At 41.2% G+C, this 20763-nt stretch overlaps 1 protein-coding gene across 1 annotated transcript in view; it reads left to right on the forward strand.

The window, feature by feature from the left end:
- Positions 1-20763, forward strand: part of LOC105386115 (heparan-sulfate 6-O-sulfotransferase 2) — a 57791-nt gene that overhangs the window by 2336 nt on the left and 34692 nt on the right. Inside the window, exons 2-3 of the mRNA XM_038108133.2 lie at positions 5878-6114; positions 10615-10712. Coding sequence (XP_037964061.1) covers positions 5878-6114; positions 10615-10712 — 335 coding nt within the window. The remainder of the gene's footprint in view (positions 1-5877; positions 6115-10614; positions 10713-20763) is intronic.

The raw sequence follows: 20763 nt of genomic DNA on the forward strand, positions 1-20763 counted from the left end.
AGATAGATAGAGTACTCTTTATTTGTACACCAAGAAATTATCAATTTTACAAAGACTTAACTAGGGTACAAAAGGCGGTCTTATCTCTAAATAAAGTTAGATATTCTGTTTATTAAACTCCTCAGAAGCACTGATTGAGTATACCTTCCAGAATGCGTGGCCAAAAGCCCAATTAAGCTACGGAGGCTGAAGTTACAGAAATTTTCCCTGCCCAGATAGTTCATGCCCCTAACTATGAAACTCAAACTAAACTTAACAAGTTGACCAACTTTCAAAAACAATGATAGACTTCCAAAACTTGGGCCGGTTACAATAACTTTACCCTTAGAGGAACGACTGACTCGATAACGTATTCAACATTTCCACAGCGTAAAATCTGCTGTTTCAAAGGTCGGTATCTCTATCATGCTTAGTGCGCAAATTCATTACTAACTGAGAAGTTTTTTTGTGGAACACTGGACTTCTCCCTCACAGCAGCGCTTTGACTAAAAGGATTTCGTTTGCTTATATCAGGACACAAATTAGCTTATATGTACTTTACCTATAACGTGGTCTGTCTGTATTCTTGAATCGGTTCAGTAGTTCCAGATACGACATACTCAACTTCGCAAATGGGACACCCTGTACTTACGTACTGGACTCACGAAACCGAGCATGCACGCCCAGTTTCACGTAGCACATGCAGAGTAATAAATAAACGGAAAACAACCTGTATACAGTGAAATTTATAGCTGACATAGAGCAGTCCTACGGGAGTTTTCGCTTCCTCAATGTTTGTCGAATTGAAAGGAGCGAACGCTTTGATATTCACTTAGGTTTCAGTGCAGGAATTAGTTCAGCTTTAGAATGTCTGACAGGATTCAAATAAATCCTGACCCTTTGGAACCCTAATGGCGGGTGTTGAAGCCGCTCCCTCGGTGGTTTCTTGGCTACTTGAAAAACCTCTCGCGAGATTAATGACTTTGGTGAAACGCTTTCCATCAACTTTTAGTTTAGCTTAGATTTTTTGTTTGTCGATGTCAGCTCTACATCAGCAGTTTCTTTATACAATTTGAGATGATTTATTATGTATGATGCCTGCTCTCAACTGTGGAAAATAATAGCTCATATACTTAATAAACTTAATAAATAACTGATCCCGCTTATGTTTAGTGTTACACGCTTCCTTAATGCACAATTTTATGTTTTAAAACTATACAGTCAGTACCATTTTACGCACATAACTTATACAACTTCGACAGAATGAATCCTCCTTCTATTTACAAAAGCTTCGCGCGTTTCCCTGCTTAGCTAACTTTTCATTTTCTTTGCACTCAGCGGAAAATGTATAAAAAGAATGTTGAGCATTCCTCCCGTCTCCCCTTTAACTTATTGACATCAAATTGCGGCTTTGATTTCTGCCCTAACTTAGAACTTGTGGACTCCAGAGGAACTTGTCGACTGTGAAGCGTGCGTCTCGAGTTGCTTTTAATAAAACTTTTCCCCTACATTTTCATTAACGATTTAAGATTGTCCGAAAAGTAAAAAAAAAGTTTGTAGTGTTCGTACCACTCATGCTGTTTTCAATACCCCGCTGATTAGTCAGCTGGTGGACCGCTAGCGACTACCTCCTGCGTCTGCGGGGAGACTCTTGCTTGATGAAATACCTACGAAGTTTTAGTGAACTGCTGCGCTAACCTCGTTTTTTTTCTCGTTGCACTAAACCATTGGATTTCTTCAAGCAAGAATAGCCCCGGGTAGCGTCAGTAAATTATATAGACGCGCGGGGGTGGCGGTGCGGGGGTGGCTATTTCGCATTATAAACTAGACATTTGTCGCAATCCCAGCCGTCACTAGCCACATTGGCAACACTCTTTTGTATCCGACAAATATGATATTGATTGCTGCATCCTATATAATACATCTGATACTGATACTCTGGCGTAAAGTCAATCGTACCCGGTATAAGTACACTCGATGGAATTGACTATTTATGAGACGATCCCAGAAAGGCAGGAAACATGGCAGGCATCCTCCGATTCGACTCGAAATACCGCAGCTATTTTGGGCATGCATTTAAAATTCGCCTTACAAAGGTGGGACAAAGAATAAAATAGCGTTGTTTGCACGCGCGGAGGGTTCGGCGGCGGCCACATATGGCGCTGCGGCGTTGTCACAGTGCATTATACGGTGAAGCAGTAAATACTCTCCGTTATTTTGAAGGCGACAAAGGTGTTGGCATATTCACTGTCATTCGTTTTGAAAACCTGAAAACAAATCCTGAAGTTTTACAACGCTATACCTCAATCAGTCGACGTAATGCGTTGAACGCAAGGCAAGTCCCCCGACTATATTTACTGTTTTAGATGTGGTTTACTGTGTAGGTGTTGAGTGCGGCGCGCCACGCATCGATAATGTGCAGGATAACACCTGGCCAGCCGGAGCTCGCTATCGATTCAGATCACTGACTAAGCCAAATACTATTTGCACGCGATCCGGGATACAAATAGCTCCAGTTTTAATTAACATCCGCGGCGGTTGTAGGCTGGCGCGTTTCATTTCGCATTAAATACAGCGTGACTTTACCGCCAGCGTGCCCGCAGTGCTGGCAATAAGGCCGCCGCGGTCGTATTATGTTCCATGTTAGGCAATAGGCGGCGGTGAAAAGCGCCTTGTAAATTTCTCCGCACAATTTGTGCATAAATGTCCTGTTCATGTTAGTTAAAGTGCAATAGGTACATGTATGTACAGTATACGTACGTAATAGACGTAATAAAACAATAAATGCAACATGTATAACAAATAGGGCTGAGTCACGGTCGGTGCAGGATCACAGATAGTGGCTGGCGCCGGCTCGTGTTTCTCTCGCTTCACCGCGCGAGGGTAACTGAAACCGCAGACAATGTGGAAAACCTTTTCATTTACTTGCTGACTGAAGAAAAAAACTATCAAGTATAGAACTAGACTTTGCAATTAAATACATAGGTATGGTATAAGGAATTTACTTTGTTTGTCAGGTTACTTTTTATAGCTATGTATTTTTTTAATATTTTGTTCTGCCTATGTAACAAACCAGTTTCGGCCGACGAAACAAGTGTTACGGTTTATTTTAAATACAGATTATTCCTATGTTTTAGTATCAAAATGAGAAACTACATCCATAGTTAACAATATACAATTTAAAACCCTGTCATTAATTTAAGCAACAAACCCTAATCGCCGCCCAACCTACCGCTTCAATTCGAAACATGAATTTCGATTATTACAGATCTGAATGCAAAAGATACGGAACGGAGGGCATCCCACTTCATTAAGTGAACAAACAAGGCGGCCCTCAGCCCTCACCCCTCTTAACCCAAAGGGGGGCGGGCTAAGCGTAAGAATATTAAAAATATTCTCTTCTCTCGACGATTACTCTGCTTACTGGCTCTTGCGCGCGGTTTCGGTTCGACTAGATTTTTTTATAAGATTCGTATTTATACATACAATTATGCACTCACGGCTGTAATCCCCGAAGGGGTAGTCAGAGGTGGTTTACAAAGCGAGCCACCCACATTTCGCAGCACATTTGTACTCACGTGATAGGTTGCGAACCATATCGCCGCATTCGTATTTATGTATTTTCAAAATTATTTGAAACTCTTTGGATGAAAAGGAGGACTATGTACAACAGTGTGATAGTTTGTATAAGTAATCTTTTTTATTTACAAGTTACCTAAATAAACAGTAAAAACAGTCTGTAAAATGGTCTTTGATTGATATTGATACAAGAGAAAAACTTCTCACACTTACAACACTCGTCAGTCCTTACATTCTTAGTTTATGTAGGACAAGACTGATGGACAGACCATCATAATATTAATAAACACCATTGTATATATCTTCACATTACTGCTCACCCCCAACGCAGTAAATGTAACCGCTCCCACACAACAGAATTATTGTTAGTACTTTCGGGCGGGAAAACGTCTTTCATTTGCCTCCAATGGCGATGTTATTTGGCATTTGTATTGTAGATTGTGCAAATTAATCATTCCTCAGAGAAAAACACTCGACGTTTAACGAAGTCCTTTATTATTGCCTTGATTATGACAAATGGCGCGCCATCTCGCTCTGGAGTTTTAAATGAAATTCTACTGTGGATTGTTTAGCTAAAATAAAAACAACAAATTATTTGTTTTATATGCATTTAATTCTGGAGTCCGTAAGGCTTTATCAAAATTTATTGTTTTTTTTTTCTTATAAACAGCTGTTCGTACTGCACACAATAATAATTAATCTTTCGAAAACATAATAGCTATAGCTCAAGAGCGTTGTTGAAATATTTATCCATAGCTCCCCTCGATTTCACTGAGGCTCTTTTAATAGGGGATGAAGTCTAGGGCTACCGGCTGTTCCCATAAAAATCCCTGCCAATAAAGTTAACAACTAATTAATAATTTTGGTCGTGCGGATACTTAACACCATAGACTGTAGCTTAGGCGAGTGACGTACTTACCAACACCAACTGGGGGGTCACTCTATATGACGAAAAACTAAATTTTGGAGAATTGCTGCGCGAGCCACGACTCTTTCTTATTGTATTAAACTTGGTGATTACACGACAGCTCTCATTCGTTCGTTTTTCGTCACTACAGAGCATAAAATGACGAGTACTACTGTACTTGTTATTCTATGGTAATTCTAGAGAGAGTGCACTCCTGTTTATTATTTACGCCCGGCGCAGCCTGGGCAGTCAGCAACTGCTGCTTTGACTGACCAATCCTATCATCACGGTGTTAGTCCTACTAAATTGATGAGTGCTTATCATTATCACCTAAACGGTAAGGGGTGGTCTGTTACAACTTGTAACACTTAACTTACTTTTAACTTACAAGTAAGTACTTATGGGTTTCACTTGCGAATTTGGCCATCCTTAAGAATATGAGTATAACTACTTTAAATTCAAAGTTCAGCAGAACTTCCGTATCTAAACTGCTATAAAATCAGAAAATCGATTTTATGTCAAGTGACGCTTAGGTAGTTGCGTGTCAACCCTATTTCTAGTTTGAAATAAACTATTGGCGCGGAACAGGGGCGGCCAAGGTCGGCCTCCGGGGCTGCTTCAGAACTGCTCCAATGTCACTAATCAATTATTATTATTAACTCATTTGCCGTTTCTTTCAAATCATCAGTAGCCAGCTGTTCCATTTCCAAAGTAAAGTGAGAAAAACTACTCTACAAATGTATGGAACAGCTATTTTTGTGATTCTTATGTTGGTTGCATTACTTACATAGTATGTATAAGTTGTTAGGTATGTAGAGTAGATTAGTATGTCTTAAAGTAGTTGACTGATAACTGATAATATGTATGTATCTTCTTATTATATCCTAGTACAATGAATCCATTTGATAGTTTACTTACGAGGCCGAAAGGTGTCTGCTATTCTAAACCAACCATGTAGTATTTTCCACAGCACTAATTTTCCAACTTAATGTATAAAAATGAACACACGTAACCTCTCAAAACGCCCTTCACCCTCTTCATAACGTAACTGAAGTCCGCTCCTCCAAATGATATCACGTACACCGTTCAATTAGCCGCTGACACTGACAAACGAGGTGCGTTGCGTGAGGTTGCAGGACTTGCAGAAAACAAGTGAGAGATCAGGATAACAGGCATTGACTTACCTATATATAATGTATTACTAGCGTAAGGACCGGGCCAACCGCTCATGAAAATTATACCCGTGCACTGGCCTGAAAATACCATATATCTGTCATAATTTGTTTGAAATGGGGCCAGCGCGCGGGTGCCATTTTCTTTAGGTAAAATGTTTTGAAATCATTGATAACTAGTGAATGTCCGGTTGCAGGCTAAGTGAGAGATCAGGATAACGTGTGTATGTCTGGTTGCAGGTGTGCGCGGCGCCGCGCGAGCGCGTGGCGGAGGCGGCGCTGGCGCTGAGCTACGCGGAGGCGCCGGGCCGGCCGCTGCCCGACGTGATCGCGCAGCCGGGCCTGTCGTACGACGAGGTGCTGCACGACGACTTCCGCTTCGACCTGGACGCGCACGACGTCATGGTCTTCCTGCACATACAGAAGACCGGCGGCACGTCCTTCGGGAAACATCTCGTCATGGATCTCGATCTTAAGGTGAGTTCTGGCGTATTTGTTTCAAAAAGGTACGGAAATTGGGTTAAGCAAAATCAAATACGTGTACCACGTGTAAGTGTGTTTTATGTACGTAACATGATCGCGTAGGCGCTCACCCGCGTCCCGGCGACCCATCAACCGGGATCAAGGAAGTCAAAGGACGAATCCGTCTTTACGTTAACGTTGAAATCTACATGAAAAATCTTTCCCCGACGTTTCAGCGGGAAGTGCGTGCTGCAGAGCTTATAACAAGCTGGCACCGATGGAAGAGAGGAGCTCAAAGGAAAATGTTGCGTCATGTATGTAGCTCCGCGGGTCCTTTGTGGCCCTGGTACATGCGGGGATAATTGTGCCGCTGATGCTGAATTAGGCACTACAGAGCCTTTAGTTACGTCTTCGTCGGTTGTGGAAAATTAATGCTTGTGGAAATGAAAGGACACAAAATGGCTTTCTGCTCATGCAAGCAGCGAGGTCCCGCGGCTCGCGTGCGCCACTAATACGCGTTAAATTTTCATAGACGTTTACGGGGCGGGAAATTTATGAAGAACAAAAGTATTTCAGCCCGTTTCTAAATGTCCTCGTTAAACACGAGTCACTCAGTCGCCGCGCCGGCTCACTCGGTTATTGCTTCTATTATCACGAGTTTTATTTCCCTTTTTCTATGACTTCTCGGTAAATTGGATTTTTAATATAAAAAGTATCGGGGGCCGGGAATGGGCAAACGATTGGCGTATATCTAAACCCATCTATGAAATAGAAAGGCGATCGCGAGCGCTCTTTTACATAATGTTATTTCTACTTTCAATGAAATATTTCCCAGTGGCGCGGGAAGATATTGGCTCGTCCCAATAGGAATTTGTGCCGTGTATCGTTATTACCTATACTAAATTATGTTCATGTTATTGATAGAAACTCCGTAATATCGTTTAGCTAAGTGAGCTGAGTCCTTTCGTTCCATGAACCATGCCATTTTTAGCCCCCGATGAAAAAAGAGAGTTCCTATAAGTTTAACGTTTCTGTGTATTGTGATATTACCTATGGACGTAACGGAAACAAATTCTGTATTTTATCAAAGAATAGATAAATAAGTAGAAAATATTTCCGAATAATAATGAATAATAGAAATTCGTCGCAACAAATACCTCTATGTATTTCGTCTCCCGTATTCCCGAAGACATCCAAATAAAACATTCCGATGAAGAGGTTTATTATAAAATTATTTTATCAAATCACAATAAAGTCAGCCATTATTCACACGCGACGACTTCTTAGTATTTAGACCACCAGAGTGTAGATATATTTTTTTACCTAAAAGTCAAGCAACAGCCATGTCTGTAGTGAAGCTCAGGGTCAAGAAGTCAGGTTATCTGGATGATAATTGATAATGCAGTACAGAGTGATGTAGTGTCAGACATCGAGGTGGTCTGTGATCTCAGAGTCCAGTGTTGTGATGTGTCCGTCCGCGTAAAATAGGTATACTGGCCGGATATAATAATTGCCACACTTTTAAATAAAAATATTTTACTAAATGTTAATGTACCCTAAAATTGGAAAAGTGGGTAGAGGATGAGTGGACCACCAACTTTTGCTACACCTGTATAGTGTGTATAGTACGAAGTCGCAGTCATCGTCACAGCAAGTGTGTCCAACACTGCGCATTTGCCACTTCTATTGCACGCCACTTCTCCGGATTCCATCGGAAGGTTTCCGCATCGTACACTTCCGTCGACTTAAACTGAAGTTACAGGCTTACGAACGTACGTCGTGTAAAGTTAAATAGCCGCCGCCGAGGGTTCCACAAGGCCTAGTGTTTTCAACCGCATTGTAAATATTTTAACGGTTCGGTAGTTTTGGAAACCGCCGAGAAGCTCTGAATTCCCAACTGATCTTCTGGTCTTATCGCAATCACTTATTATATGAATTACCCAAACTGCCGAGAAGCTCCGGATTCCCATCTGATCATGGTAAAGTGAAAATTGTATGTAATTATCGAACACTTTATGTATGGAATATACTAAGATTATCTATGCAATAGCTAATTAGTAAATTTCAAATTTCAAACATGATAACAAATGAAGTCTCTATCTAAATTATAAGTAGGAGTATAATAGAAAAAGTAACACCAAAACATATGGAATGATTCGATATGCCAATGACTTGCAATCAGAATCCATTTCTTCATATTGATTATTTATGTATTGGTTAATTTACCATTACCTAAGTGGTTAGTGTCTGCTGCTAATCAGATCAGCCAACGCTCAGTAGTACGTAATTGCGAGTGGGGATGTGGGTATCTGAATGTTTAAAATTAACTTCGCGCACCGGATTGGGTGCGGTTGTTTCCCTATTACGGATATTGCTGCGCGGGTCTCGGCTGATATAAACTTAATAGAATTACAACATATTGCTGAAGGAAATCGCATCCAGGATTGTACTTTGAGAAAGCGAAATTGTAGTTTTGTTTGATCTCTATTTTCTGTTCTACCTAGAAGAAAACAAAGTGCTGAGATCTTGGCTACTGTTCTCCTACAACTGAATAAACTACAGCAAACTAGTGCAAACTTAAATACTCACAGCTTTTTGCATGCAGAATGCAGATGCAGAAGTTTCTGATTAATCGACAGTTATATTTTTTTATACGTAAGTATTGCTTATAAAAGTTTAGAGATACTTCCCACCTTCACGTATAATATGCCACTAAATTAATTAGCTGGGGTGTTCCAAAAAATATCCTGCTGTTCCACATTTGTTTTTTTTAAGTATGGAGTTAAACAAAGCAGCAGACAAAAAGAAGATATTAACTTGTTGTTTTATTTAAACTCGTCTAGAAAGTTCTGGGGAACAGTAACATTTTCTAAAGCAATGCCAGCCGGGAACATAATAAATGTTTTTCATTGTGTACAGCTCCCAACTTTAATTATGTGTATGTCGTCTTAAAATGCTTTGTTTCTAAACGGAAGGTTTTTGTTTTCATGTTTCACCTTTCATGATTTTTTTATATACCTACAACTTTGTACATTACTGTACCGGGTAAGTGAATATTTTTACTAAGTTTTTTTCCATTTTAAGATGTAAATTTATTACAGGCCAATGTTGGACAAATTTGTACTTATGGGGATATGTAATTTGTGTGGCTATTCTATCAGCTGATAGAATGGATGACATTTAGTTTGCGGTCATATGGTTTTTCAATTCGAGTAGTATATTTTTGACTCGGCTACGTTACAATACAACACCACGTATTCAACACCCTGTAGGTTTAATAGTTTGGGTCTAACTGTTAACATTTATAGTTTCGTACTGTTCGTATTTTAAAATTCTCACTTTTATTTTTGTTTACTAAAAGTACACGGTGCAAAACAAAAGATGAAAAAAATAACGCCAAGTTCAAATCGATCCCATTTAATACAAAAGCTTTTGCCCCTTCATCCGTGGAAATTACTTCCTCTTTCCATTGCTCCGGCTTTTTGATGCCCCTCGTTTACTTAGCGATGAGTTATCTTTATCATTATCTTTATCTGACGGTGGAAGCGAGCTGGAAAATGTAGTAGGTCCCTAAATGTAGGTATATAGCTTGATATACATGAGAGGTATCGGGTAACTTGGAACTGTTGCTAACGTGTGTCCAATCATTTTGTGCGATCAGTCGTGTTATTTCTGGAGTCCACTGCCTGCGCTCAACTATCGCTCCAAGTGGCAATTGTACTCGGCGGATATCCGTCCTGCTTCTCTGAAAAGATCCTATCAGGCTCTTAGTTGAAATTATCCCGCAGTATTTAGGGTGTTGTAAGTATATGTTGGAAAATGTAGGTGCTTTTATCTTTTACGGGCTTCGGGACAGTTGAAACGTCACTCGAGGAGGCCCTTTCTTTCACCCCACAATTAATATAAAAGTGAATACAATCCATACGACAATAAGATTGTCATATCCATTACCAAGAAGATTGTTCTTTGTGTAAAAAAAACTTCTAATATCTAAATCTCAATTTTATTCATCTGGCCAGGTAACACATTCTATACCAGCGCAGCGGCCAAATATCCGTTGAATTCCCAATATTCGCCGCAACTTAACGTCCACACCGGACGTCCTGTCTCCTGACCCACTTCTGACTGCTCGAACAAAGTCCCCCCCTGTATGTGACCATGCATCATGTCGGCACTGCAACCCGATCGGGAAATTGAATCTCTGTTAGTTTATATGCAAGCGAAAAGTCGACTGAGTGAATGAACTGGAGTGAAAGCGTTCAGCTTGGTTAACAAGCTAGTTCTTGTTAAAAAGACTGTGTTCAAAATACAGCACGTTGCTGAATTTATTTTCGTTATTGTACTGATAAAAATCAATGCAGGATATAAATTTTATTATTTATGTCTTAATAAAGTCTGTTCCAAATTTAATGACGATTAATTAACAAGGTTTTCTAGCATATACTTACATCTATGTAACTTCTCCGTAGTCCGCACAAGTCCTATAAATGAATCAAGTTTTTTTTTTATTTGCAGCGCCCGTGTAACTGCCAGCGAGCACGAAAGCGATGTCACTGTTTTCGGCCTCACAGCAACGAAATATGGCTGTTTTCAAGATACTCTACCGGCTGGAAGTAAGTACGCTACGTTTGTTTGAAATTCTCTGTTGCTGTTTTCCTTTTAACAAAGCAGACATAATTAGTTAAATCTTCCCACAAGCTCTGTCGCCTGAAATCATGCAGGCCAGTCACATAGCAGGCGTCAAGGAGTTGTTTTATCATTACCATTGTGTAAAGTAATAAATTAAATTGCGGAACTACAATTTCTGGGTTCCAAATTTGAATATGAATCGTTGTCTCAAGCAAAGACATAGATTACATCAGAGCGGCGCCGGGGGTCCTCGGTCCGCCATGCAAATGTGCCGAATGTGCGCTCCGCCCATGCAAATTACTTCCCCTGACTATTGTCCGACGCCCTTGACGATCATTCTGTTTTGTTTCGATTTTCGTGGCCAGAATTCTTGATTGGAATAGAATTGATTTGCCATTTATATTGAAAAATAATTTTCCGTTCATCTAAATAATTTTGTATTTACGCATCACTCTCCCTTTGTTCACTTCATCCACAGAACAACAAACGCTAGTGTTTTTGTTAGTTGTATTTACTTAGGTCTTTTGACATGTGGCATTGTTTGTCGGCAAAGGGACAAAAACAGTAAATACAAAATGTATTTTGCTTTGGTACAATTTAAAATATTTTAGAATAGAAACCTAGTCACTTGAAACATTATTAATATTATAGTATTCAACTACCTACTTATCATGGACTCGCGGTGTTGTCAGATTGTGCTGCGAGCATTTTATTAGTTCCGTGGTGTAATAGTCGTTACGGTCACATTATTATGCGCCGAGTGTCGGTCGTAAATTGATCTGTTTCGAACCCGCGCGCTACCAAATAGGTGGCGCGCGACGGTGAACGATATCCGTTCGGACTCGTTATGATCGCTTGGCTTTTTAATTGATTCAGAATTGAAATACGTGTTTGTGTTATATTGAATACTCCCGTGTACAATGGCAAATTGTTTACACAAAGGCTTTCGTTGTATAAGACAGTTTTATATAGGTGAGGACATACTAAACTTTAAACTTTTCTCCCCTGTTTTTGTTATTTATTTTGTTAAATAACCTATTTCACAGCTGTCATTGGACTCATGCTATATTTTACTAAATAGAGGTAAAATTTTCTATAGTAAAAAATACAATAATAAACAATATTACATAACAAATAATCGTTATCTATTTGCATACTTATCTGATAAAGAAAATACAAGCATCACTTGAAGTTTTGTAAACAGATAAAAGTGTGACAACATAACGATCCATTCAACCACTCCTCCCATTGAATGTTCATGTGAATTACTTAATTTATTCACGTCCAGTGATTGAACACATCGATGTAACTGAGCATTGTGTCAAGAGGCTCGGCGATGATCCTCCACACATCGGTACACGCTCGTACATAGCTCAAGAGCTTTTCGAGGAGACTTCAAAGGGGAGACCTTTACACATAGCTCTTGTTAAAACAATCCCTTTCTCACGGCTTCAAGGAGGTGGCATTATTATCTATCGCCGGGTTATTCCTGTAAGCTATTAATTTGGGCTGGGATGTTCGGACCTCCCAAGTCGTGTCGGGCGCACAGACCGTGCCCATCCCATATTTGACAACCTGTACCTCTTAAAAGAGAGATTACCGTGATTACGCTGTTTGCTCGGTATTAATCTAGCGAGCTACAGGTTTGAATGTAATGTTCCCCTTAAAGGGAAGAAGCCCTATTAACCGGTAAGCCCAGTGGGTATTACTTTTCTTAATATAGGATAAACGTCAGATTAAGATCTCGTTGAATGGGAGTACGAAGGCCGGCTACACAGAATGTTTATGCAGGCGACCCCGTTTGTAACAAAATGTTTTATTTAAATTTATTTATGAGTTTCTTGCCGAGTGTAATGGCTCTGTGATATTAATCTGTGTTTGTAAGGTGGATTATGTTTAACTGACACCTAATTTAATAAATAATTTTCTCATTTTCTGTAATGTTTTCTTCTAAGGTTACATTTATGTTTAATATAATCTATCACGCTAATGCTGTTCAATTTGTTTGTTGTCACATCTTATAATATGATATTACATAATGTGATTAACGTGGGTAAGTATAATAATATTACCAGTTTTCACAAAAATATTACTTTTAACGACGAGAGGAATGTCATTGGGTTCTACTTTGAATAATAATATCGTTGGCGTAAATGGCGGTGCTCCTCACGAGAGTATTCCATTCAGTGATGGGTTGAGTTTTATCGCTCCGACCATTCCAGGGGTCTCCATGGTTTGTTTGTGTTACGACCTTTCTGGCCTCGCACCCTTGCCATTGTTACAGTTATGTCTCCGTGTTATCTCACATCGGCCACTTACCTACCGGCGAGTAGTAAACTGTGCCCAATTTTGGATTTAGCTGTCACTTATCAAATTATCATCACGGCTATATAGTTGAGATTCCTATCTGTCACCATCTTGTGTCTTATGAAATGTCACCAGAACTCGTATATTTGGGAGGTTGTCCAATCTGATAAATTCAAATTTCTAGTAATACAGATACACGTCGTATGAAGTTTAAGCATAGTCTGCAAGCGTTGGTTCCTCCCTTACTTGCATGTCGAGTGCACTGCGGGGCCGCGCTCGCTGCACATTAGTAATTTGTCACATCCACAAGTGCCTCCGGTTGCCGTCTGTCACGGCTCCGGTCGTTATCACTGCACATAAATTAAAATGAAATTATCTCCCCTCCGCGCCCGCGACGTAGCTTATCGTAATTAGATGCTTAATATAGAGTTCTCCAATCCTTCATTGCTTGTCACTAGAGTTGTAAAGAGTTAAAATTACGGGGGTGGTCTGGCATCTTGCTGACAACACGGGAGCCGCATTCTGATGTACAATTATTTCGGCAGACACAGGAATTTTGATGTGATTAAAATTATTTTGCACGGTAAACAGCTGTCAGATTCGGAAATCGCACAACAATTTTCAAATTCAGCTAAAGCGTAATTGTCAGTTGTCAAGACCAATGTAATTAATAATTGTCATTACGAATATGAGGGTTGTTTAGTTTCCCAAAGCCGCTTGCAGCAGCTGTTTCAGTTGTGTACCAGATTTGTGACGCGATTTATTACGAGGATTATTGGGATCACCTGTTTCGTTGGCTGAGCTGGCTCTTACGCGCACTTAGCTATAATAGCTGGCGCATTTCTGAAACAAAAAAGAAAAACAATTGACACAAACATATTTTGATCTTGTGATTTTATCAAGAGTTTTATGCCGAGTTGCAATATTTGAACTTTAAGCTTATGTCGACATTAAATAGAGACTCACATATTTGTATAAACGTATTCAATGCATACCTACCTGAATTATCATAGACATATTAAGTAATCGTAATATTTTAGCGAAATTAATATTTGTGATTGATAGATTCGCCATTGTAAAAATGAACTTCAGAGGATTTATTTAAATGCTTATTGAATTTCACAGTCGGGATTTAATTTGGCGAATGTTGTTTACGCTTTCAGCGCAGTTGCTCGTTATGAGTGAATTCGTTTTTCATTCACGTGCGCCTCATTAGTGCGGAAACTCGTTGTAGTTTTAAACCAAATGAAGCGCGGTCCGAAATGAGTATTTTACCGGCCAATTTTCGATTCGCACAAATACATATTCTGATAAGTATTGACAGATTATTTAGCTTTTATTTTCAACGCAAACATTAAATGGGATACCTTCCACAAACATGATATAACAAACGTGTCCAAATGTTAAATTTAAATAGCAATAAATAAAATCAAACTTAGGTATTCGGTGTACAGTTTCCCTATTGTAGTTAGCTAATAGATTCAGCTCTCGTGCTCCGTTCAATGTAACAGGTTATTGAAATGCTGTCACGAGCCCGCGTGGCCTGCATGCGATGTCTGATGCGACTATTTTGACGAGCCATCTGAATACGGGACGGAGACACGATCCTTCCGATCGGATCACACAGTATGATCAGCTTGGACACCTATATATAAAAAATATCATATTTTAATTTAAAATACACCGCACTGCTTATTTTTTTCAAAGGATATATAAAAATAAATTAGCTGTTGAAATAAATATAACAGTCGGCAATCTAATTAAATATCACTAACTCATACTGATCGGCCCCCAATCCTCTTAGCGCGTAATCTGATTACGTAAAACTCCTATTTTATTCCGACGACGGCAAACAAACCAAATACAAAATTAATCGGTCTTCAACCTTTTAGCTGCATTTTAGTCGGTCAGTATGTACTATCTAGCCAATTTAATTTGGCACTTTGGACTGCAGTGCCCCAGTACTACAGGAGTCGTCTGTTGGTCCCGCGTCCAGGTGTCCGTGTAAACTGGACGGCGGCGCCGGTCGGTCGAGTCGAGCCGTAAATTAATACATTGTTTTGTTTGTATTTTATATGATACCCGTAGCGGAACAAATTCCCTGACTCATGTCCGGAAGGAAGAGCCCGCCGCCGCCTTTGTTTTCATCTTTCTATTGTTGCCTCTTTGCCAAAGATATTTAATTGGTTTTGTTTTGGTAAAAGAGTTAACCACCACCGTTACGTTAACGTAAGCATTTTACAGTTAAAATGCTTACGTTAACGTAACGGTGTCGTAACGTAACTATTTCTAGTCACTGGACTAGAAATAGTTTTGTCGTTAACTTGTTGTATAAAAACAACTAGAAGTGACTTATGTATGTTTATTATCTCCTTCACGCGGTAACGAGGGTGTGACAGCCGAAAATTCATCTCTAAAATATGCTAAAACACTATCTTATGTGCTACGGACAGAGTTGAAAATTTAACAAACTTGTGTTGTGTACGGGATGCTCCCCAGTTCCCAGTTCCCTACTCATAACTAGATTGAAATAGTTAGTTTTAGTTCGGCTTCGGACAGTTTATGATTAGGCCCAGCTTTAGAAACACATGTGGCCGTAGTAACTTGTCAAGGCCCACCTTATGACTAATACCAGTCATACTGTCTTGTACCATGCCCTATTGAATAGACAAATTTATATAATTATCATTACAATACCAACTTGTGTCGTGCACTAGACAAAAAGCAGAGTTTTAATTGAAATGACAGACCGCAGATCTGCTAAATATTCACGTAATGAGAATTTATGTCCGAGCTCAATTAGACGCGCGTTGCTTCCTTTGTGGAATATTTGCGTTCACAAACTGCCGATAAATATTGGGAACAATGTGACACTGACAAGACAGATGCGCTTAATGAAAACGTTCTAAAACTAATTGTACGAGTAGTGTAACGCGAGTGGTTTATGGTCATGATGCCACCCAGCGCGGGCGGCCATTGCTCAGTGTCCGCCGCTGACACGTCCAGTTGTCCGCTGATGGACGTCAAGGGGTTCAATTCTTGTCGGCTCGCGAACATTTAAATGATTTAATGCCTGCGCGCCATTTCCCCGTTGTGCCGCGTGGCTGTCGACGCTCCTCCGCTATAAATTAACGACAATTGCACTAATTGTGCAGCTAATTGCTCTGCTCACTGACGCGTTGTCTAGTTTCGCTATCCGATCGTAATTTGCTACGGTGTAGTCGGAATATTCGACGCGTGGGAATGCCAACACTTACCACGAGCGCAGTGGCAATCGAATGTTATTAGTATCGCCACCACCGTTATTGACAAACTCATCAATTCTCGGCAGGTGGCAATAAATTGTTAGATATCCAATAACTTCTCATTCGTACCGCGCGGCACTACCAAAATGAATTCTGATAGAGAGATGTGGAAGTGTATAAATGGCGGTTATACGCGTCCTCGGGGTGAGAGGCGGCGCGGTGGCGCTAAGGCCGACACAAAATTGGTTTTCCCGCGTCAGCTCGCGTGAGGGCCGCCCCAATACAGGGCCGATATAAATCTCGCAAGGCGGCGTTTGAAATAAATTGCAATGAATAAGAATGTTCACAAATCGGCGTGCGGCGGCCGGCGATCTATAAGCGGACTGCGGGATTGGACAATTTGTCACGTCATGCGGAGACAACCCCCGTGATACACCGAGCTGTAGTGTCTCGGGAGTACGTATACAATATCACCGGCAGATCGGAGGAAATGTGAATTTGCTCATCACGATGGTAATCCTTGTTTGTACAAAACTCGTGTCGGTAAACAGCGCCCGGTGAACTTGTTACAGTTAATAGGGCCTTTTGTATGCGTACTTGTATAAATACGGAAAATGCGATGCGAGGTCGCTATTGTAAAATCCCGCTCCATTAAATTTGCTCTTCCAATACTTAGCAGTGCATATTGACTTTATTGTTCGGAGTAGATCACTTGTAAATGCGATCAGCAATCATTGATAAGTACCTACCTCAAGCCCACGATTATATCACACATATCGAGCATAATTTAGTTGTCCGAGTGTAGCTAACTTTCGGCAACAATAGGACATTATCGGCAGAAAATGGTTTCGTAATAGAGCCATTGTTTCAATTCGAGTTGCTTATTCCGCCGGTTCCCTCACAAAGTGTATTCTCCACAATTACGTTTCGCGGGACTATTGATGTAAATTTTATGCACATTCGGCTCGCACTGAGTCTTTGTGCGATGTCGGTTGGCTATCAGCTCGGCTGTATAGGCGGTGTCTGTAGGCGAGGCGCCTTACAAGGCGAGGCTCCAGGCATGGCGGGGCATGCGCAGGCGACGATTGCTGTGAGAAAGGCCCGTGGACGCGTCGTCTCTGTGACATGAATCAATTCTGATGAATCGCTCGCGGTCATGAACTTGCCGGCTGCGGTTCATTGGAACATTCAATTACATAGCGCCATTTCAATTTCCTCTGTCAGACGTATCCAAGCTGGCTCCCGAGGCAATAATGGTGACCAATTGGTTTTTGCTGTGGCCAATTCCTGTTTGATTGACGAGATTTACATTGGTGTCATTCTATAGCCAGTTAAACAAAATGGATGGCTAAAAAGCATACAGATAGCAGAAATGCCTCATCCTATTAGGATGTTACAATAGCAGTTCGTGGAACAAGCTGCAGTGCTCGATACACCGGCGGACAATACCGTTGTTCATTACAGCCCTCTATTCCGCTTCCGCATGAATCCTGGCGGCTTGTATCGTTATTGGCCATACAGTCCCGGTCGCATGCACGGATACACACGCTTAATTAATTCGGCCACTTCCCTCCGTCGGATCCTCCGTCTGCCGGGCGGCGGCGGCGGCGGCTCCGAGCCAATTGAATCAATCGGTTCCGCTGTTGATTTTCACAATTAAGCTGCGCCACATTGCCGTGCTTCTGATTTAACTCGATCGACTCTTTTCCGTCTCGCAAAAATAGGCACATTGACGCTCTCGCCGACATGACTATTCAATTTCGAGTGACGAGTTGTTTGTTAAAAGCTTCGATTGCAGTCGGCTCAGCGAGTGGGCACGTGGACGTTGTGAGTGAACTCGCAAGGTCGACGAGAATAAAAAGCGAAGTGTGGAGAGACGCTGCCTGGGACGCGATTGTTTTGGATGCGGCGGCCGCCTCGCCGACAGATGCTGTGTTTGGCTCCTATTGAGTAATAGGGCTGTCAGCTCGCCAATGTGTAGTTTTTTTTCATAAAAACTGTAAGAAAATAAAATGTTTAAGTAGAAGAGAAATATTTGGCATTACAATGTAATTAGGAACAGTATTGATATTGACGACATTCACATCACGAAATGGCCTCTCCACCTATAGGTATTTCAGCTACATTTACAAATAGTTCATGAATATTTGAATATGTATCGACATCGACAGCCCTCACGAATGTCTCTCTCCACTCTCGCAGGGCAAATGTTTGTTTTTCTAGGCCAACAGATTTAAGGATTGTGGCGCAACCGGGTGCCGACTGATGGTTTATGGTTTCCCTCTGTCCAAGTCTTTGTTTTAGACAACATTCCTTGTGTGGCTCGGCCATTGATAACTGTGAGTGATGAGCCACAAACGGTCGTACAAGACGCTTCCGTAAATAAACAAAGCATGCATGTATCAAAGAGAATGCTACATAGACGAAAAATCTTACGAAATTTCAGTATGAACGTAGACAATATCCGCTTCTCCGAAAACGGAGGGCAGTTTAACGTGGTCGTCGTGTAACAAATGGGGTTGAACCGTGAGGTCCCCGGGGACGCCGACCCGCGTAACGAGCCGCGCTACCGCAGACGATGTGAGATTGTCGCTGGTACCTGGGGGTCACTCTATATGACGAAAAACTAAGTTTCGGAGCGCAGCTGCGTGAACCCCGACTCTATCTCGTTGTTGTAGGGCCGATTGCACGACAGCTCTTTTTCGATCGTTTTTCGTCAGCATAGAGTAACCCTCCAGGACACGGCCGGCCGGCGGCCCTCGGGACCACTACCACAAGCAACCACGACCTACGTAAGCGTTCCCATATGAGACACGACGTGCTTCCGACCGATTCCAGAATTACGTAACAAGTCCTGTTTGGGGATATACATAAGAACATTGTATTTATCCTTCCCAACGCAGCGCAGCTTATGAGTTGAATTTACATAACGTTTTTATTTTTCCCTGTAAGCACGTTAAAATGTTGGCCATTCAAAATACATAATTTGAATGTAATGTTTCCGGCTGCTCGGAACGGAAAATGTCTTTGTTTGGGCGCGGATGCTTATTACGCCAGTTGGGAGACTTCGTTCCGGCGCTCCCCGCCGCCGCCGCCGCCGCCGCCGGACCGTACTTAAGTGGATGGCTGCCATTGTGCAGCCGCGGCCGCCATCGCCACTACAATGTAAAACACTTTTTGTTTTATTACATTCATACGTCAACATCGCCAACACGCGTTTATTTGATGAGACGCCATAATCCTGTGTTTCCTCGGAAAACTGTCCGATTAGCATGCCCCCGGTCCCATTCACGACAGCGACATCTCCCTTTGTGCTGTAATGATACTTTTTCCGTGACAAATTTTCGTATTTTCATGATAAATCGCAGTTCGTATTTTTGTATTATCATCTTTTATAGTTTTTCTTCTTTTTGTACTAGTTTTATGGATATCGACGGCATGATATATTGGATTCAGAGACAGAAAGGAAAAGTAAAGAGAGGGGAGGTCAGTAGGGGCCCCGGGGAGCGACCTGACGACCGCCAGCGCCGAGTCAACCTAAATCTATTGTCTTCTAATAAAAATGTCAAAGACATTGTTACGTTTCATGATATAATAGTAAATAAAACTTTTGCAACGGAGGTTATCGTGCTTATGTATGATAATAATGCGGTTATCAATTCTGTTTGATTAAAATTCGAATAGAGAATTGATTTAATTAATAATACTTTTTGTGTAATATTCATATCTGTTTGGTAGTAATCTTCCCGAGAGATACTTGCGTTGCGAGCTGCGATCGATCGCTGTGTTTGATAATTTCCGCGCACGACACGAAGCAATTTCGTTTATTGCTCCGAAAAGTCTGAATTCGACTTTTTTGTAGAGCTTGTTATTTATGACTCCACTGGAACTGTTTCGCTCGTGTTTTACATAATTCATCCTCACGGTAATCTTCGGGGCTCCCGAGTTACTCGACGTAAAATTTTAGTATCAATAAACCTTTCATCTTTAATTTTGAAGAAGCTAACGGTAGTAAACTATTTACGAACACTTATTGAGATGCTATCACCGACACTTCCGAAAGTGGCAAAAAGGGTATTATTTTAAAAGAATCAACAGTTAAATTCTGAATCGAGTCGATTCTGAGAAGCGACTCATGAAATTCTAATGGCGCCGCCGACACGTGAATGCCGCGCCAAGTTCAAGGGGATGCGATGCTTAGTGTGAGCGCAGCGGCGATGTCGTGTACACTCGCAATAAAAGTTAATCAAGCCTGGCGGCCATAATGCCTATTTACATTAACATTAATAAAGAGCGTGGTAATTACCAAACAGACCGGTCTATGGTGAAATACGATTTCGGAACGCACCTGGAGTGCGGAGCGCCGCGTTCCCACGCTGTAGCGGGGATGCGCCCGACGCAACCTTGGGACCCAATCCACCTTCTCAATCCTGTCCACCTCTAACCCATCGCTACAAAGCTTCGGTTGGCATGGCAGGGATCC

The sequence above is a fragment of the Plutella xylostella genome, chromosome 15 (genome assembly GCF_932276165.1).
Source record: "Plutella xylostella chromosome 15, ilPluXylo3.1, whole genome shotgun sequence".
NCBI lineage: Eukaryota > Metazoa > Arthropoda > Insecta > Lepidoptera > Plutellidae > Plutella > Plutella xylostella.